A 20203-nucleotide genomic window follows, 5' to 3' on the forward strand; every position below is an offset into this window, starting at 1 on the left:
TCAAGATGATCGTGTTCTGCGTTACACTGCTTCTCCTTCATCAAGGATGTAAGTGCTGTCGAATCACGACGATTATATTTTATAATTCAAGTAACTTAATGCAAACTAGATGTAGAGTATGGTGGTTAGTGTTATTATCTTTTATTTATTTATTTTAATTTTAATGTCTTTTAGATGCTCTGGTTCCAGTGACCACAGTTCAACTTGGTGAATCTGTGACCTTCTCATGTGTTCTGCCTTTAGATGACCTGAGCAGTAAACGTCTTTACTGGTACAAGCAGAGTGTCGGAGATGATCTGAAATTAATTGTAACATTTAGGAAACATATAAACCCTGTGTTCGGACCAGAGTTTTCTGACTCTAGACTGGATCTGAAAGTTGAGAAGAATATTAGTAAACTGACCATTTTGAGAACAACTGAAGAAGACGATGGAATGTATCACTGTGCAGTCATAGAGTGGACTGAGAATTTTTGGAGTGGAACCTATTTATCATTAAAAGGTGAAAATGTGATCTGTGATCTGTTTTTTACAATGTTTTGGAGTCACTTTAACCACTTTCAGCTTCATTGTGTTAATGTTCTTTAACTTAACTGAAACATCACACAGGAAACAGTCAGAGGACATTGAACTACACTGTTGTTCAGCAGCCGACAGCCTCTGATCCAGTCCGTCCAGGAGACTTGAAGACTCTCCAGTGTTCAGTCCTCTCTGACTCTGAGACTAAAACATGTCCAGGAGATCACAATGTGTTCTGGTTCAGAGTCGGATCAGATAAATCTCATCCGAACATCCTCTACACTGATGGAAACAGACGCGATGAATGTGAAGACAGATCTGACACTCAGAAAAGCTGCGTTCATCACTTCTCTAAGAAGGTCAGCTCCTCTGATGCTGGAACTTACTACTGTGCTGTGGCCACATGTGGAGAGATTCTGTTTGGAAATGGACCTAAAGTGGAATTTGAAGGTAACATATTAAGGAAATCTGAACATTAAATACAATAAGTCAAATGAAATCTATGAAAATCAACTAATGAGCATTTTTCTTATGTATTAAACAATTAATGATGACAGGGAGGGAACATTAAACACAATCAATGTTACCCGTAATTTTCTTTATTTTTTCCTTTAGATGATTTTTCAGCAACCAGTTCCTCGGAACCGTTACTTGTTTTTCTGCTGTGTGCTGCCTTGGCTAGTCTGGCTGTTGGAGCCTTCCTCCTTTACGGTAATAGAAGTTACTCATAGTTCTCTATATAACACTATAACAAGATATTAAAGCTACTCCATCCTTATTTATTGTTAAATATATACATTCTGTTTCACAATCCAGCTGCTTTTGCCGGGCAGAAAATCAGTTGTGGTCAAAAAAGTCAACAGGTGAGGAATTTAAATGATGGATTAACTTCATTGAAACAGTTGTGATTGTTTGTTTTGTGTTAACTTTGTCTCCTGGTGTATTTTCAAAGACAGATGTGGACATGAGATTTTATTCTGCGGCTGTTTTCACCGTGATGAAAACTGACAGAGGTGTGATGAAGCATGCAGAAGCAGCAGAGACAGAGAGGATCTACTCTGCTGTCAAGACCTTTGGGTTGGATCAGTGACTTAAAATAATGAGTTTGGTTGATGTCAGTGCATTTAGAGCTCAGTGGGTTTATGTACAGTAGCTAGTAGAGGCTGTTAGGTAAAGCTTATATATGTAATATACACATGTAACTGTAGAAACAAGTTAGATTTAAATAGATACATAGAAAAACATTGAATGTGGTGATAAACTCTTCCGATCATTATATTTACATTCTTGTGCTGTTTGTGGTCTCCAGAGGCTCCAATGTATCAGTGAAGGTCCTGACATGTTACATGGCTCAGATATCAGAGGATCTGATCAGAAATTAGAGAAGAACACTGATTTCTGATCAGTTCTACTAACATGTAACAAGCTGATTCAATAAATACAAAACTCCTGTCTTCCTGTCTCTTGCCAGAATCACTGAAATCCAGCCGGTATTTAACTTGAACAAAAACAAACTCACCCACTAAAACATTGATCAGTATTTTGGGGGATACACACAGATACACAGCTACCTCTTGCCAATATGTTGTCTGTTGGGTATAAGACGTCACATGTGAACTCTCCCTAATCAAACTGAGGTCCTCTGAACACAGTTGCAGAGCAGCTGACTCTGCCTGTAGAGAAAGGTGGTGCTGGTTGTGGTGAGCTGCTCTACCAACAGAGTACACACAGTGTTGCGGCGACTCTCTCCTCTTCATTTGTCTTTTCACTTTCCTTGTGGTCAAATCAAGTGTTGCAGTGTTCACTAGCTGCCTCCACTTCACTATCCTGCAAGATATATGATAGTGTTTGTGTGTAAATGACACACGTGTCAGAGATTCAGGCTGAAACATCAACATGAATCGAATCAGACTCCCTTAAATACTTAAAGTTTAGTGAGCGGCTGAGTTAATATTAATAAACTTTGTTGAACTCTGTCTGCAACAAATTCTCAGTTATGTGTCCCTGCTTCTAAATCTGGTAAATGTATCACATTTTAAAATAGATTATCAGTCCATCAGTGTGTTGCAGTACTGGAGTCTAACTGACGTGTCAGACCAACATTTTGAGGTTTTGACAGTGAACTGCTGTGTGTCTGTTCACCACAACTGTAGACAAACACTTGTGGAAACTTTTATGTTTTAGTCACGATGAATCTTTCCTCAGAGAAATGCACTGATAAAAAAATACTGTGCATGAATAATGTGAGAGAAAAACCTCTAAACTTAATGAACTCCTCCTTCGTTCTGTTGCTACAACACTTTGTGAAGCTCTTCTGCACATCTTGTTGTGAGAACGAGCAAAGCCACATGCAACAAGCTGCACTGACAGCTACAGGCTGCAGTCGACTGTTTGACCGACCACCAAGGCTGTTTACTCAGAACAGGACCTGACTACGGGCCTCAACAGGATACGTAGCGCGGGAAGAGCTGAGACAGGTTTCAGAAGGCTAATTTTAGTTGAACAAAAGACAAGTTTTGGTTTTATTTGCTGGTTAATGTGCTCATTACAGTACAACTACTGATTCTAAACTGGGTATTTAAAGCTACAACAACAGAGATTTACAATAGTACACATCAGTTGTACTGAAACATACAATCATTATATCAGTTTATTGATTCCTGTCCTTCACTTTAGACTTCAGCACACATGTGAAACCTGTTGTTAATCAGACAGACTTCATGTCAGTTCTCTTGCATTTAAGAAGTCTTGTTGAACAGATCAGTGAGTGATTAGCACCTCCCCCCTCTGACAAGAACGACCAATCAGAAGGGCCGAAAACTGAGTTGAAGGCGATCGTGACATAGCGTGACCGAGTAGGAGTGTCTCCAAACGTCCTGCTTCTTGTTACTGCCCCTTTTTAAAGCTGTTGTGATATTAAACACTGGCCATAAAAGGAATGTACTGAAGTGTTACAGGCCACTTTCATGAGGCTGAACGAGTCAGTGAGAAAGGCAGAAGAGTCTCACCTCAGTTTGAAGCCCGACCACAACAATGCTTCAGTTTCCACACAGCGTTTGTTTCTCAGTGGTGACCGTGAATGTGTGTTCTTGTGCGTCTGTTTTGGAAAGTGCGAAGCTGAAAAACAAAGAACATGAAGAGCTTCTGTTTGAAACTCTATTTCACAGTTGGAGCTTTTCTTGTAAAAACCGATGAGGTCAACAGTACTGACCCTGATGAAGACCACAGACCACAACACACCGGTCCAACAAATACACTGCAGGCCCTATAGATACAAAGATTGTGTCTGTCAGTGTGTGTTGTGTTGTACTGTGTTATTTTGTGGTTTAACATAGTTCAGAAACTCTCAGTTGCCTTCAGCTGAATGTGTTTCTGTGCCAGTGTGAGAGCGTCGCTCTGCTGCTGACTTTCAGCAGCCCTCTGAAGAGAAGTGAAGCGAGTGTAGAGGATGGACGCTGTGCTCTTCCTGCCTATGTGAGTGACAGGCAGAGGGGCGGGTCATCATCGATGATGTTAAGCATCTGAATTTCTTAAAAATGTCTTTGTGTACCACTGAAAGAAATGGCTAGGTACATCTTTCTCTCAAGCATGATACACTTTGTTGGCCCTGGCACGGTTGGAAGAAACATGGTCGCTCATGCTCGAGTACAAGCACAGCTGTGCAACGTTGACATGAATAATAATCGTGTGTATTACGACGCCTGGAATAATCAAGAAATCCTGGAATATGAGCTCCGTCTGTGACCAAAACCACCCAAAACAAGGCACAAAGAGTCTGAGTTCTCCACTGTGCCGGAGTGAATGACATCATGATAGAATAATGTTTCTGTCTGAACTTTGGCAAGAGCTTCATTTAATGACAGCTGAACTTCTTTTAAGGCAAACTGTGATTCCTTGTGAGCTAGCTTAGTAGTTTTGGTGCTTTTATTTTGAAAAATGTGATCCAACATTGCGTGTTTGTTATTTCTGACCTGAACACTGAATGAGGCTGTGGTGCTTTCAGGGGCAGGTGAGTTCAAACGAGAGATTGTGAGTGTATTACACATGATGGCGTGATATATTTATGCAGCACCCTTATTTAAAGGCCCGGTCCTGCCCTCCGACACGTGTTATCTTTTACTCTGTCTGATTCGACCCTAAATCAGGTGGGAGTTGGGTGAAGACATGTTGATGTCATTAAACTTGACGTCCTGTTGAGGATCATAAACACGTATACCGATAAAGGAACAGTGAGGGTATGTCAGCGAAATGCAGGTTGTCAATGCTCACACAGTTCTGTCAAAGGTCTAATTATAAACAACGTGTGTGATGACATCTGTGTGGGTGGACCTTCATGTACGTCCTCACCTTTTCACCAAAGTGTGTCGTTTATGCAATGCTTGTCCTTGTGGTCAGAGAACTCTCTTGACACATGTCATTTAGGGTGATGGGAGTGTGTTTCCTCAACATCTTCATCAGTAGAGTCAGTGTCAGATTAAAAGTCAAAGTCCAATAAAACCCACCACCAAACACTAAACAGAAGTTTACTGTTAGTTCTGTTTGTGTTTCAAGGTTGGAAAAGAGGTCGATATTATTTCCACTGTGGTGGTTCACTGAAACTACATCGTAACGAGGAGCCAATCAGACTGCTCTGAAATGATTCCCTCCCCCTCGATGCCGTTACATTAAGATGAATCTTCCTGTTGTACGATCTGATTTAACTGCTGTCTCAAGGGAATCAACAACAAAATGCTGATCGTGTTTTATTCACTGCTGATGCTCAGAGTCGGACGTAAGTAGTCAAGTCTTTTCTCCACATGTAGTTTAGGTTTATTATATTCACACATCAGTTTAGAGCAGGGAGCATCTGAATCTATCTGTTGTTGATCACTGCTCTATTTCATTTTATCTTTAGGATGCACAGATGATCTGAACTTTGAGATGATGACTGTTGAAGTCGGACATGATGTGACTCTGACTTGTGTCCGTCACGACTCTTTGCTTTCAACATTTAATTTGTTTTGGATCCGGCTGGTTTCTGGAAACATGCCTGAGTTGTTGGGAGGAACACACAGCTTTGATTTTGATGGTGTGAACAAAACTCCTCGTATTACAGCAAAACAAGGCGATGGAACATTTCTTCTGCATATTAGTGAAGCACAGTTAAGTGATACTGGACTTTACTACTGTGTAACAGTGAAGAACCTCCACATGACATTTGTGGAAGGAACATTTCTAAGAATTAAAGGTAAATATAATTTATAACTGCACTTTACTTTACATATCTATCTATCTATCTATCTATCTATCTATCTATCTATATATATATATATATATATATATATATATATATATATACACACACACACACGTCTTTATTTCCCAGGACCAGAACCTGATGTCACCGCTGTCATTCAACTCCCTCCATCTGATCCGGTCCGTCCAGGAGACTCAGTGACTCTGCAGTGTTCAGTCCTCTCTGACTCCCAGAACAAACCGTGTCCAGGAAATCACAGTGTGTTCTGGTTCAGAGCCGGATCAGATGAATCTGAGCCCAGTTTCATTTACGCTCATGGAAACAGTGGTGCTGAATGTGAGACAAGTCTCGAGGCTCGATCTCCACAGAAATGTGTCTACAGCTTCTCTAAGAACGTCAGCTCCTCTGATGCTGGGACTTATTACTGCGCTGTGGCCACATGTGGAGAGATTCTGTTTGGAAATGGAACAAAACTGGACATTGAAGGTATCTTTGTTTTGTTGTTTAGGACATTTGAACATTTAAGTATCAAGTTATACAACAAGTCAAATAAAATCTATGAAAAATAACCACTGAGGGTTTTTTTTCTTATATTTTAGATAGTTAATGGTAACAAGCAGGTAACATGAAACAAGATCAGATTTCATCCTTTGGTCATTTTCTATGGTTTTTCCTTTTGATAATGTTTCAGGACTCAGTATGGCTGATGCTCTTGTTTATCTGCTGTGTGCTGTCTTGGCTATAAGTCTGGTTGTTGTAGCCTTCCTCATTTACCTTTTCATAGGTAATAGAAGCTACTCATCGTTCTCTATACAGCACTATAACATTAAAGCTACTCCGTCTTGATTTACTGTTAAATATATACATTCTGTTTCAAAATCCAGCTGCTGTTGCCGGGCAGAAAATCAGTGGTGGTCAAAAAAGTCAACAGGTGAGGAATTTAAATGATGGATTAACTTCACTGAAACAGTTGTGATTGTTAGTTTTGTGTTAACTTTGTCTTCTGGTGTATTTTCACAGACAGATGTGGACATGAGACTTTATTCTGCGGCTGTTTTCACCGTGATGAAAACTGACAGAGGTGTGATGAAGCATGCAGAAGCAGCAGAGACAGAGAGGATCTACTCTGCTGTCAAGACCTTTGGGTTGGATCAGTGACTTCAAATGATGAGTTTGGTTGATGTCAGTCCATTTAGAGCTCAGTGGGTTTACATACAGTAGCTAGTAGAGGCTGTTAGGTAAAGCTTATATACACATTACACCTTACTGAGTGGAAACTACTGCAGACAGGAGTCTCTTTTATACAAATGTGCACAGTTAAAAGTTACATCGCAGGGTAAGTGGGCTGACGTAAGGTTGAAGATTTGTTGCATGTCATGTTTAATCTCTCCTCATTCTTCTAAGGTGAATTCTTAAAGGGCAGCTCCACCAATGTAACCCATCTAATTATGTTTACAGGTCTCGACTGCATATGTGAGAAAAGTCATCTAAGACCTTTTGAAGCTCCAGAGAAATTTTACCAGATGATTCGCCTCCACTAATATCACTCAGTGGCTGTTGCATTGTGGTAAATGTAGGCTTAAGGTTTGGAAATAAAGCGTTTGTACTAAAGACAAAACCAATAATCTAAATCAATACAAACGTACCGAGGGGGAACACCTCTTTAATTCCACTCATTCTTCTTCCTTTTCACAATACAATAGCCAGTGAGTGATATCACTAGAAGCAGTGTACCAGATTACAAGCAGCTTCCTCTGGAGCCACAAAGACTCATGCTACTTCTTTGAAGATACACGATAGCACTGCCCTGTAAACACACTTTAATATGTAGAATTGGTGGAATTACCCTTTAACTTGCAACATGAGTACAGCGACAGTGATCAGGTTATTAGTGAGAGTGGGAAACACTTTAGATGTAAAATTTAGATTGTAAGATTGAGCATAAAGTTTGCAGGGATGCACAGAAATGATCCAGTGTACCCTGATCCAGAACCAGCCAGAGATCCGATCAGATCAGACTGTTGTTCAGTTCTCTGATTGTTGTTGTACTTTTTCTTGTTATTGTGCGTTCGGAGACACAACATGTAACAAACTGCTTCAATAAATATAACACACTGTGTAAAACAAGTTTGGGTTATATCTATTGCCACAATCACTGAAATCCAGCTGGTATTTAACTTGAACAAAAACTTGTGTGTTACGAAGTTTCTGAGCTTCACAGTTCCACATGGCTCTCACAGCGTATGAACACTTTGTGTAGTATTTGTAGTGAGTTCAGATGAAGTTACTTCCTGATAGATGACGATATAAATGTCCACAGACATGTTGACAACATGTCCTCTTACAGAAACACTGGCTGTTAACGCTGTTATTTACCAAGACAACTGAAAAGCTGGAGCTCTCCTACAGAAACTCTGATCAATATTTTTTGATAATGTACACAGTCTGAGTGATACACAGCTACCTCATGTCAATATGTTGTCTGCTGGGGATAAAATGTTACATGTGAACACTCCCTAATGAAACTGATGTCCTCTGAACACACAGAGGCTTTGTGTTGAAGCAAACCACAGAGAATCGAGCCACATTTCATTTCCTACATACAAGAGCGTTTCTGTGAAAACCACAGAGAACTTTGACCAGACAAATTTGTTGTTTTCCATTTTCTGTCACAACACTGTTCTCTGGTTAGGTTAAGGCACAAACACTTGGTTATATTTAGGAAGACATAATGGTCTGGCTTAAAATGAAAACGTTGCTGGAGGTGGCACAACTCCCCATGAAACATATCAGGTGATTGTCACAAATAGGCACAATTTGAGTCCTTATTAAGAATATCCAACTTACAAATGTTGGTCCCTCATCTAAAATATGCCGGAACTTCACATCTACAGCAGCTTCAGCAGGCCTCGTCACTTCAGTGTAGTAAGTTAATCAACATCCAAGTTAAGACAACATCACACCCCATGAATCATTAAATATTGGCACCTCTCGGCTATTTTAGTATTTTTGTTAATCGAGCTAAAACGTCAATAAATATAATCATGTCTGAAGGCAACACACCAAAGAGGAACAACACAGAAACGTGCCATGTTGTGTCTCTTTCCTCCTGACACACAAACCTAACAAGTTTAATCTACATTTCATGTAGTGACGTGTGTGTGTTTCCTAAACTGCTGAACAATATGAGTGAGCGTCAGATGAAGTGGAAAATCAAGATCAAATCATTTTTTTTGTGTCTAGTTTCAGTGTCAGTCGTAGAAACCCAGCATGAAACAGAAGCTTGCAGCTGGGGTTGTGTCGTGTGTTCAGGTTGGAAAGATGGTTGATATTTATATCCTCTGTGGTGGTACAGCGACACGCCGACGTAACGGGAGGCCAATCAGATTGCTCTGAAACTGTTGCCTCCCACTTGATATGATCACATTAAAGTGAATCTTCTTTTAAATTCATCTGATTCGACTGCAGTCTCGAGAGGAATAACCAGAAAATGATTCTACTTCATTTACTGCTGACGCTCAGCGGAGTGGGTGAGTATTAGTAGAAGTATCAGATTTACTCCTGATGTGCATTTAAAGTGTTGTATATCCTCTTAGACTTATTTAGGACAGTGCGTACATCATTCTTTATCTCCTGTTGATTTAGAATAATGTATTTCAGGATGCACAGTGGAGCAGAGCTTTGAGACAAAGACTGCTGCTGTTGGAGAGAACGTGGCTCTGACATGTCGCTGTGGACCGTTAGATACCGTGTTCTGGATCAGACCTGTTTCTGGAAAACTTCCTGAAGTCTATAAAATATTTAGCTCTGCAAGTTTTGATCCTCGCATCAGATCCACAGAAGAGTCTGGGGCTTTTGTCCTGCGCATCACAAAGGCAACTCAGAGAGATACTGGAGTTTACTACTGTGTGAAAACAGAAAAACAAAACTTGACATTTTTGAAAGGAGTGGACCTGAAAGTTCAAGGTAAATACATCACAGAAAAGTTTAGAAAGTAAAAAAAAAAGGAAAAACAGCTTTATTTTTGTTTTGAACGTGTTTTTTATTTTATCTATTTTCAATTCCTCAGGATCAGAACCTGAAACCACTGCAGTTCCTCCTTCTGACCCGGTCCGTCCAGGAGACTCAGTGACTCTGCAGTGTTCAGTCCTCTCTGACTCTGAGACTAAAACATGTCCAGGAGGACACAGTGTGTGCTGTTTGAAAGACGGATCAGATGTTGATTCAAGTTTTAATTATATTCAAGAAAACCCAGAAGGACTCTCCACAGAGAAATGTACCTACGGCTTCTTCAGGAACGTCAGCTCCTCTGATGCCGCGACTTGTTGCTGTGCTGTGGCCACATGTGTGGAGACAGTTTGTGACACCAGACCAAAACCTGACACTGAAGGTAATCAGAGAACATTTTCATATACAGGTGAAGTCAGCATCAGTGTATGTTCACTTGGAAGTCCATTAAGATATGCTTTAACAAATAATTGTCCTTACATTTTATGATGATGTTACAGTTTGTTACATTTCTTTTACGTTTTTATAATTTGTCCTTGTTTATTTTTCAGCAGTCACCATGTGGGCCAGTGCGATTGTGTTCCTGCTATGTGTTGCCTTTGCTTTAAGTCTGATTGTGATAACTGTCCTCATTTATTCCAGAGACATTTGCAAAGGTAAAGACACATTACGTACACATTGTTCTATTTGGGAAAAGCTAACTTCACTGGATTCACATTAAACTTCTATAGAATATAATCAACCTACAGAACCATTACTCTTTAATTTAGTGAAATTCACTCAATCCTTTTTATTCATTAATTTGTTGTATTCTTTGTTATTTTCTGTTATTGGTATTTGCTGTACATTTTATTAGACAGTTCTCCTTTTTTTATTAACAGGTGTGCAAAACCCTGCTGGGCAGCAAAGCCAGAATTTAAGCAATTTAAGGGTAAGTTTATATTTCTAAAATCAAAGTAGGACTGTTGTGCTTTTTGAATTCATCCATCAGGTAAATCATCTGACAGAATTTGCTTTATATTTTCTCAGGTTTATTCTGCTGCCGTCTTCACCGTTATGAAAAAAGGCAGCGATGGAACAGGAGACGCAGCGGAGAGAGAGAAGATCTACGCTGCTGTCAGAGTTTTAGGGTTGAATTAGCAACACGGTGATGTCCAGCTGAACAAAATATTTGTGTAAGACGTTTTTTTTATGAATTATTTGACCTTTTTTTTTTGTAATTGCGGTAAATAATCAAAAACATCTGGCCACTTTTTTTTGATATTTCATCTCCATTAATAAAACACATGCACACGTATCTGTACAGTAGATTGTTTACATTGCATTCTGTTATTAGTACAACAACAAAATATACATGCTGACCGATTTTCATATTAAACATAAAGAAAATATATGCATATATGCTTATAACTATCTTTTATGAAGGATATCATTTTGATGGTGTTTTAATTGATGTATGTACGTATTTTTCTTTTTTTATGGAGGTTCTGCACATGATGATCTTATACATAAATCAACTCAAATCTAGTGGTAACAGTTGAAGCTTGAGTATAGATTGATATCAGCTGACAGCTTTGCTTTGTTGATGCTCTTTTACTCTTTATTTTGTACTTGGAGAATTGCTAATCCTGCTTTTTTATTTCAGTGGTCAAAATGTTTGTTGACCCAACTGAGTTAAAGCTCTGAAAAGTTACACATGTACTGAACTTAAATAAACAAAGTAAAGAGGTGTGTCTTTATAGATGGTTTATGAACAAAGGAAACAACAATAAATCCATTCAGTGCGATTGTTTTGCACTGATGCATACAGCAGATAAGAATCCTGAGAGGAAGTTAACAGCTTTAAAACTGCAGATGAAACTTACAGAAGGCAGCTCGTGTCACAGTTCTGCAAGATGAATATTCACTTATAAAATACATTAATTTAGCCAATTCATTACATTATTTTAATGACCTGAGGAAAAAGCAAACGCAAAATCTAACAAAATCTGTGGTAATCATTTTTTAGGCTGGATCAATAACTTCAGGATGTGATAGAACCACATTAACACAACACAGAACCAAAGCTTAGTTGCAAGAAAGTCAAATATTTAAATTTCTGAAAAAGACAGATTTGTTCTGATAAAAATTCTTCTAGTATTAATATGATTACTGTAACAATCCAGCAACAATGATTTAACTGAATACATGTTGGCAGGTTTCCTTACAGTCTCTTGGATGTCCAGAACAAATTCAAACCCAATCCAGTGAAAAATGAGCAACTAGTGATGCTGAGAAACACATGCAAGAGGTCAAAACTTCAAAAAATGCATAATGTAAAAAGAATATGCAGTAGACCTTTAAGATTTTGCAAGGTCCCGTGAGTTTAATAGAAGATTCCACATTAATATATTCAATCAATCAATCCAGTGCTGAGATTGTTAATCTATCACAAAATTCCTGACATCACTGTAGATCGTCTCCTCCTCTCTTGCACGTCTTCTTCCTGATTTTCTGGGTTTCTTCTGAATAAAAGTTGGTCTATAATAAACCGAAGCGTCCTCATTTCTCTGAAAAATAAAGAGCAAAATTACAGATGAGCGAACAGATTTCCACACACGACGATCTCTCGTCTTACCTGCTGACTTTGCTGATCACCCCTGACCGCTGCAGCGTTCATTTGCGGCGTGACAACAGCTGTATTATTTAAAAAAAAAACAGAAACAGCAGATGTTTTAGAGAAGTAGTACTGTAGTAATACTGTAGAAAAACAGTTTAATAGATCGATGAATGCATAATTTCTCTTACCATTACAACAATCGCAAGACTTTTTCTTGATGGCAAACACAAGGACGCCTATCACGATCAGACTTACAGCCACAGCAGCACACAACAGAAGGACGATCATACTGTCACACGTGCCGATCACTGAAACATGAAGGATAACAGTTATCGATAATCTACACTATCAGATGAGATGATGTCGATAAAATGATACAGATACCTTCAATGTCCAGTTTTGTTCCATTTCCAAACAGAATCTCTCCACATGTGGCCACAGCGCAGTAATAAGTCCCGGCATCAGAGGAGCTGACGTTCTTAGAGAAGCTGTAGACACATTTCTGTGGAGATCGAGCCTCGAGACTCGTCTCACATTCAGCACCACCGTTTCCATGAGCGTAAATGAAACTGAGATCAGATTCATCTGATCCGGCTCTGAACCAGAACACACTGTGATCTCCTGGACACGGTTTGTTCTGGGAGTCAGAGAGGACTGAACACTGCAGAGTCACTGAGTCTCCTGGACGGACCGGATCAGACAGAGAGTCTTGGGTGATGGCAGTGACATCAGGTTCTGGTCCTGGAAATAAAAATGAATTAATAAGTTAGTTAAGTTATGGTTAGTTAATAAGTAGCACAATGCAGCTCTGAAAACAGTGGAATCTCTGTTTTGCTGTATTTACCTTTAATTCTCAGAAATGTTCCTTTCAAGAACGTCATCTTGAACTTTGCCACTTTTATACAGTAATAGATTGCAGTATCGCCCAACTGTGTTTCCAGTATATGCAAAACAAATTTTCCAGGCTCTTGTTTTGTCGTTATGCGATGAGTCTGAACAACATCTGTTACATCAAGGGCAAATGTTCCTCCTAAAACTTCAGGAAAGTTTCCAGAAACAAGCCTGATCCAGTGTAAGTATGCGTGATGCCAAGTTTTCTGGCGTTCACATGTTAGAGTCACATTCTGTCCAACACCAACAGTCTGTGTCTCAAAGATGGGATCGGCTGTGAATCCTGAAAATAAAATTAAACACAGCAGTGATTAACAACAGAGACACATGTGCCTCCTCTACATGACTGCAGGAAGATGAGTGTCTATTTAAAAATCTGGAGTGAACGTAACTTCAGTACTCACCTCCAAGTTCGAGCACGAGCAGTACGTGAACTATGATCAGCATCTTCTGGTTTACCGACGGAGACCAGAGTTGATTTGGGCTGTACTGTAAGATGAGTCACCTTAATGTAGCCAAATGAAAATGGGAGGGGACAATTTCAGGACAATCTGATTGGCTTCTCATTATGTCGATGCTTCACTGTACTACCACAGCGGAAATATCTCAACCAAAACTTTCCAACTCACGCACATGACGAGACATCAGCAGAACACTTTTGCCCTCTCGCGTCTGGTTTTCACAGTGGGTTATTACAGTGGGCTGTTTACAGTAAACACAACACATATTTAGTTTACAGCTTTTCTCCTGTGAAGAAATTAATTTCTCACATTCCTGCCCTGCTGAAATTTCATCTTGAAGTGAACTCATTCCGCACTGAACTCAACATTACCACAGTTTAAATCGGTTAAATGTCAGTAGCCTAAAAACTAATGTTTTTGTACAGTATCTGTCCTCGAGAATTACACTGAGCAAAAATATAAAAACAACACTTTTGTTTTTGCTCCCATCTTTCACGAGTTGAACTCAAAGATCTTAAATATTTTCTATTTACACAAAAGACCATTTCTCTCAAATATCATTCCCAAATCTGTCTAAAACACTTTTCCTTTGCCAAGATAATCCATCCTAACTCACAGGTGTGGCATATCAAGATGCTGACTAGACATATTATGATTATTGCACAGGTGTGCCTTAGGCTGGCCAGGGGGGTCAGAAAACCAGTCACTATCTGCTGTGCAACACATCACCTTCACATAGAGTTGATCAGGTTGTTGATTGTGGCCTGTGGAATGATGGTCCACTTCTCTTCAATGGCTGTGTGAAGTTGCTGGATATTGTCAGGAACTGGAACAAGCTGTCGTATACGTATCGTATGCGTGTCGTATCCAGAGCATCCCAAACATGCTCAATGGGTGACATGTCCGGTGAGTTTGCTGGCCATTCAAGAACTGGGATGTTTTCAGCTTCCAGGAATTGTGTACAGAAACTTGCAACATAGGGCCGTTCATTATCATGGTGCAGCATGAGGTGGTGGTCGTGGATGAATGGCACAACAATGGGCCTCAGGATCTCATCACGGTATCTCTGTGAATTCAAAATGCCATCAATAAAATGCACCTGTATTCACTGTCCATAACATACGCCTGCTGATACCATAACCCCACCGCCACCATGGGCCACTCGATCCACAACGCTGACATCAGCAAACCACTCACCCACACGACGCCACACAGGCTGTCTGCCATCTGCCCTGAACAGTGAAGGCTGGGATTCATCCCTGAAGAGAACACCTCTCCAACGTGCCAGACACCATCGAATGTGAGCATTTGCCGACTCAAATCGGTTACAACGACGAACTGCAGTCAGGTCGAGACCCTGATGAGGACGACGAGCATGCAGATGAGCTTCCCTGAGATGGTTTCTGACAGTTTGTGCAGAAATTCTTTGGTTATGCAAACCGATTGTTGCAGCAGCTGTCTGGGTGGCTGGTCTCGGATGATCTTGGAGGTGAACATGCTGGATGTGGAGGTCCTGGGCTGGTGTGGTTACACGTGGTCTGCGGTTATGAGGCCGGTTAAATGTACTGTCACTTTGTCTAACACGCCTTTTGAGACGGCTTATGGTAGAGAAATGAACATTCAGTTCACGGGCAACAGCTCTGGTGGACATCTCTGCAGTCAGCATGCCAATTGCAAGCTGGCTCAAAACTTGCGACATCTGTGGCATCGTGCTGTGTGATAAAACATTTCAGAGTGGCCTTTAATTGTGGCCAGTCTCAGGCACACCTGTGCAATAATCATGCTGTCTAATCTTGATATGCCACACCTGTGAGGTAGGATGGATTATCTTGGCAAAGGAGAAGTGCTCACTAACACAGATTTAGACAGATTTGTGAACAATATCTGAGAAAAATCGATCTTTTGTGTATATGGAAAATGTTTTAGATCTTTGAGTTCAGCTCATGAGAAATGGGAGCAAAAACAAAAGTGTTGCATTTATATTTTTTTTCAGTATACGTCATGGCGAAGCAGTGCAAGCTTCTTCTGTCTACACGATGGCACGTGACTTCCTGCACTGGCACAAAATATGTGTGTAGATTTCTGTTTTAAAAAGGTCTGAAAACATCTAAATCTTTGTTTTTGTCAAGTTGTGGACATTTGTTCTCAACTTGAATTTAGCTCCAGTGCGACACTTCTCAAATTGGAGACAGCCGGTTGATCAACGTCAACACCATTTAAATCCATCTGTTGGTTGGGGTGTTTAGTTTAGTGACTGGAGAGAGGCTGTGTAAGGATCTCTCAGTCATCCAGGTCATGTTGAATCTAAATCCGGACATACAAGAGGAGTGGGTGAAAAACTTGTCCAACAGAGAGCTGACCCTACCAGAGAAGGATGTCCCAGCCGAAGTGACTGAACTTTGCAGCAGCTTCAGAACAGATACCGGTGGTAGATCTCATCAGAGCATCAGAGTCAGCCATCAGAAACAATGAGCTAGCAGACACAAAGGCAGAACAGCTACCATTGAAGGTATCAGCCACTCTTGCTATTGTTAAAGCACCCCTGTCCAACCCCACTGCTGAGGAAAGAAAGGCCCTGGCATCACTCAGAAGAGACCATAACATCACCATCTAGCTGGCAGACAAAGGCAGATGGCAAAAACAGCGGTCTACCACACAGAAGTCACTGATCTGCTCAGTGATACTAACACCTATGATACTGTGTACACACACTATGCTATGATATCTATGTGAAACTGTGACGGTCAGACACTTGCCAACATGATCATTTTTGTGAGAGTTAAATACCGGCTGGATTTCAGTGATTCTGGCAAGAGACAGGAGATCTGCAGAATAACCCAAACTTGTTTTACACAGTGTGTTATTTTTATTGAAACAGTTTGATATGTATTGTGTTTCCAAAGGCACAAGAACATAAAAAAAGAAGAAGAAGAAAAAACAACAACAACCAAAACAGAACACCAATCTGATCAAGCAATAGTACTGATTCAATAGTACAGAAATGACTGAAGAGAGATTAAACATGGCGTGCAACAAAGTCTCCAGGCTGATATCTTCAACTTTACATCAGCCCAGTTATTCTGCAATGTAACATTGTACATTTGTATGAAAGAGACACAACAGTGACTGAGGGACAGATTAAAACTACAAGCTGTCCACCACTGTTCACATGAAGAGTGAAACTAAATACTGTCTGGGTTCAGTTTGCACGTTTCACTCCTGCCTGCAGTAGTTTCCACTCAGAGAGACAGTGAGGTGTAACGTGTATATAAGCTTTACCTAACAGCCTCTACTAGCTACTGTACATAAACCCACTGAGCTCTAAATGGACTGACATCAACCAAACACGTCATTTTAAGTCACTGATCCAACCCAAAGGTCTTGACAGCAGAGTAGATCCTCTCTGTCTCTGCTGCTTCTGCATGCTTCATCACACCTCTGTCAGTTTTCATCACGGTGAAAACAGCCGCAGAATAAAGTCTCATGTCCACATCTGTCTGTGAAAATACACCAGGAGACAAAGTTAACACAAAACAAACAATCACAACTGTTTCAATGAAGTTAATCCATCATTTAAATTCCTCACCTGTTGTGTTTTTTGACCACCACTGATTTTCTGCCCGGCAACAGCAGCTGGATTTTGAAACAGAACATATATTTAACAATAAATAAGGATGGAGTAGCTTTAATGTTATAGTGTTATATAGAGAACTATGAGTAGCTTCTATTACCGTTGTAAAGATAAATGAGGAAGGCTACAACAACCAGACTTATAGCCAAGACAGCACACAGCAGATAAACAAGTGACAGTGCCGAGGAACTGGTTCCTGAAAAATGATCAAAATTAACCAACATAGAAAATGACCAAAGGAGGAAATGTGATTGTGTTTCATGTTACCTCCTTGATACCATTAATTATTTAAAATATAAGAAAAAAACTCAATTGTTATTTTTCATAGATTTTATTTGACTTGTTGTATAACTTGATACTTAAATGTTCAAATGTACTAAACAACAAAACAAAAATACCTTCAATGTCCAGTTTTGTTCCATTTCCAAACAGAATCTCTCCACATGTGGCCACAGCGCAGTAATAAGTCCCAGCATCAGAGGAGCTGACGTTCTTAGAGAAGCTGTAGACACATTTCTGTGGAGATCGAGCCTCGAGACTCGTCTCACATTCAGCACCACTGTTTCCATGAGCGTAAATGAAACTGGGCTCAGATTCATCTGATCCGGCTCTGAACCAGAACACACTGTGATCTCCTGGACACGGTTTGTTCTGGGAGTCAGAGAGGACTGAACACTGCAGAGACACTGAGTCTCCTGGACGGACCGGATCAGATGGAGGGAGTTGAATGACAGCGGTGACATCAGGTTCTGGTCCTGGAAAAAAAAAATTAATAAGTTAGTTAAGTTATGGTTAGTTAATAAGTAGCACAACGCAGCTCTGAAAACAGTGGAATCTCTGTTTTGCTGTATTTACCTTTAATTCTCAGAAATGTTCCTTTCAAGATTGTCATCTTTAACTGTACCACTTTTATACAGTAATAGATTGCAGTATCGCCCAACTGTGTTTCCAGAATATGCAAAACAAATTTTCCAGGCTCTTGTTTTGCTGTTATGCGACGAGTCTCAACATAATCCTCCAGATCAAAGGCGCTTGTTCCTCCTAAAACTTCAGGAAAGTTTCCAGAAACAAGTCTGATCCAGTGTAAGTATGCGCGATGCCAAGTTTTCTGGCGTTCACATGTTAGAGTCACATTCTGTCCAACACCAACAGTCTGTGTCTCAAAGATGGGATCGGCTGTGAATCCTGAAAATAAAATTAAACACAGCAGTGATTAACAACAGAGACACATGTGCCTCCTTTACATGACTACAGGAAGATGAGTATCTATTTAAAAATCTGGAGTGAACGTAACTTCAGTACTCACCTCCAAGTTCGAGCACGAGCAGTACGTGAACTATGATCAGCATCTTCTGGTTTACCAACGGAGACCAGAGTTGATTTGGGCTGTACTGTAAGATGAGTCACCTTAATGTAGCCAAATGAAAATGGGAGGGGACAATTTCAGGACAATCTGATTGGCTTCTCATTATGTCAATGCTTCACTGTACTACCACAGCGGAAATATCTCAACCAAAACTTTCCAACTCACGCACATGACGAGACATCAGCAGAACACTTTTGCCCTCTCGCGTCTGGTTTTCACAGTGGGTTATTACAGTGGGCTGTTTACAGTAAACACAACACATATTTAGTTTACGGCATTTCTCCTGTGAAGAAATTAATTTCTCACATTCCTGCCCTGCTGAAATTTCATCTTGAAGTGAACTCATTCCGCACTGAACTCAACATTACCGCAGTTTAAATCGGTTAAATGTCAGTAGCCTAAAAACTAATGTTTTTGTACAGTATCTGTCCTCGAGAACTACACTGAGCAAAAATATAAAAACAACACTTTTGTCTTTGCTCCCATTTTTCATGAGTTGAACTCAAAGATCTTAAATATTTTCTATTCACACAAAAGACCATTTCTCTCAAATATCATTCACAAATCTGTCTAAAACACTTCTCCTTTGCCAAGATAATCCATCCTACCTCACAGGTGTGGCATATCAAGATGCTGACTAGACAGCATGATTATTGCACAGGTATGCCTTAGGCTGGCCAGGGGGGTCAGAAAACCACTCACTATCTGCTGTGCAACACATCACTTTCACATAGAGTTGATCAGGTTGTTGATTATGGCCTGTGGAATGATGGTCCACTTCTCTTCAATGGCTGTGTGAAGTTGCTGGATATTGTCAGGAACTGGAACACGCTGTTGTATATGTATCGTATGCGTCTCGTATCCAGAGCATCCCAAACATGCTCAATGGGTGACATGTCCGGTGAGTTTGCTGGCCATTCAAGAACTGGGATGTTTTCAGCTTCCAGGAATTGTGTACAGAAACTTGCAACATGGGGCCGTTCATTATCATGGTGCAGCATGAGGTGGTGGTCGTGGATGAATGGCACAACAATGGGCCTCAGGATCTCATCACGGTATCTCTGTGAATTCAAAATGCCGTCAATAAAATGCACCTGTAGTCACTGTCCATAACATACACCTGCTGATACCATAACCTCACCGCCACCATGGGCCACTCAATCCACAATGCTGACATCAGCAAACCACTCACCTAAAGGCTGCTTTAATGCACGAAGCCCAGGGGCCTCCCGAGTTCAGGGGCCTGCCATGTTCAGATTAATCGATTCTTCCCGGGCTGCACTGCCACTGTAAACAAACGTACCCTACACGCAAATTTGCGATGAAGTCACACACACAAGCTGCTACATGCAATGCGCTGTGGAGAAATGTCGTCCCGGCAAAATTAAAAGTCTGGCTGCATTTGACAAAGAAGGACGACACTGCAGGATCGTCACCTGTAATACCTGTAAGAGGGATCTGAGCGGCAAAGGTGGAAATACTACTAATATGTC

The 20203-nt window shown here is 40.4% G+C and overlaps 4 protein-coding genes and 1 long non-coding RNA gene across 5 annotated transcripts; 3 read left to right on the top strand and 2 right to left on the bottom strand.

Moving 5' to 3' along the window:
- Positions 1-5: 5 nt before the first annotated feature.
- LOC119008074 lies at positions 6-7873 on the top strand. The gene is made up of 9 exons (XM_037078115.1): positions 6-48; positions 175-501; positions 609-968; positions 1134-1229; positions 5413-5745; positions 5884-6240; positions 6446-6538; positions 6639-6685; positions 6775-7873. Exons 1-9 carry the CDS (start codon positions 6-8, stop codon positions 6910-6912), a joined length of 1794 nt encoding a protein of 597 aa, XP_036934010.1. The 3' UTR covers positions 6913-7873.
- A 1304-nt stretch (positions 7874-9177) lies between these two features.
- On the top strand, positions 9178-10902 carry LOC119008075. Its single transcript, XM_037078116.1, has 6 exons — positions 9178-9284; positions 9415-9720; positions 9824-10144; positions 10314-10418; positions 10644-10693; positions 10792-10902. Exons 1-6 carry the CDS (start codon positions 9245-9247, stop codon positions 10900-10902), a joined length of 933 nt encoding a protein of 310 aa, XP_036934011.1. The 5' UTR covers positions 9178-9244.
- Positions 10330-10920, top strand: LOC119007108. Its single transcript, XR_005071019.1, has 3 exons — positions 10330-10418; positions 10644-10693; positions 10792-10920. It is a non-coding gene; the product is annotated as an uncharacterized LOC119007108 (long non-coding RNA).
- Positions 10921-12046: 1126 nt separating this feature from the next.
- Positions 12047-13709, bottom strand: LOC119007101 (signal-regulatory protein beta-2-like). The gene is made up of 6 exons (XM_037076485.1): positions 13657-13709; positions 13206-13535; positions 12746-13102; positions 12550-12669; positions 12380-12438; positions 12047-12311 (listed from the first exon to the last, which is right to left on the bottom strand). The coding sequence occupies exons 1-6, from the start codon at positions 13697-13699 to the stop codon at positions 12183-12185; spliced, it is 1038 nt and encodes a 345-aa protein (XP_036932380.1). The 5' UTR covers positions 13700-13709; the 3' UTR covers positions 12047-12182.
- A 2916-nt stretch (positions 13710-16625) lies between these two features.
- On the bottom strand, positions 16626-18929 carry LOC119007104. Its single transcript, XM_037076488.1, has 7 exons — positions 18880-18929; positions 18651-18751; positions 18200-18529; positions 17743-18099; positions 17445-17540; positions 17300-17346; positions 16626-17210 (listed from the first exon to the last, which is right to left on the bottom strand). The coding sequence occupies exons 2-7, from the start codon at positions 18691-18693 to the stop codon at positions 17073-17075; spliced, it is 1011 nt and encodes a 336-aa protein (XP_036932383.1). The 5' UTR covers positions 18694-18751; positions 18880-18929; the 3' UTR covers positions 16626-17072.
- Between the last annotated feature and the right edge of the window lie 1274 nt (positions 18930-20203).

The sequence above is a fragment of the Acanthopagrus latus genome, chromosome 18 (genome assembly GCF_904848185.1).
Source record: "Acanthopagrus latus isolate v.2019 chromosome 18, fAcaLat1.1, whole genome shotgun sequence".
NCBI classification, from domain to species: Eukaryota; Metazoa; Chordata; class Actinopteri; order Spariformes; family Sparidae; genus Acanthopagrus; species Acanthopagrus latus.

Bases quoted from the DNA above. Each gene is read 5' to 3' on its own strand.
- LOC119007104 (XM_037076488.1), bottom strand. From the start codon at position 18,693: ATGCTGATCATAGTTCACGTACTGCTCGTGCTCGAACTTGGAG. The intron at 17,541-17,742 runs GTATTTTTGTTT...ATCATTTTTCAG, and splicing joins AACAAAACTGGACATTGAAG to GAACCAGTTCCTCGGCACTG. The intron at 17,211-17,299 runs GTGAGGAATTTA...GTATTTTCACAG, and splicing joins GTGGTCAAAAAACACAACAG to ACAGATGTGGACATGAGACT.
- LOC119007101 (XM_037076485.1), bottom strand. From the start codon at position 13,699: ATGCTGATCATAGTTCACGTACTGCTCGTGCTCGAACTTGGAG. The intron at 13,536-13,656 runs GTGAGTACTGAA...TTTTATTTTCAG, and splicing joins GCTCGTGCTCGAACTTGGAG to GATTCACAGCCGATCCCATC. The intron at 13,103-13,205 runs GTAAATACAGCA...TTTTATTTCCAG, and splicing joins AACATTTCTGAGAATTAAAG to GACCAGAACCTGATGTCACT.
- LOC119008074 (XM_037078115.1), top strand. From the start codon at position 6: ATGATCGTGTTCTGCGTTACACTGCTTCTCCTTCATCAAGGAT. The intron at 49-174 runs GTAAGTGCTGTC...AATGTCTTTTAG, and splicing joins GCTTCTCCTTCATCAAGGAT to ATGCTCTGGTTCCAGTGACC. The intron at 5,746-5,883 runs GTAAATATAATT...TTTATTTCCCAG, and splicing joins AACATTTCTAAGAATTAAAG to GACCAGAACCTGATGTCACC.
- LOC119008075 (XM_037078116.1), top strand. From the start codon at position 9,245: ATGATTCTACTTCATTTACTGCTGACGCTCAGCGGAGTGG. The intron at 9,285-9,414 runs GTGAGTATTAGT...AATGTATTTCAG, and splicing joins GCTGACGCTCAGCGGAGTGG to GATGCACAGTGGAGCAGAGC. The intron at 9,721-9,823 runs GTAAATACATCA...TCAATTCCTCAG, and splicing joins AGTGGACCTGAAAGTTCAAG to GATCAGAACCTGAAACCACT.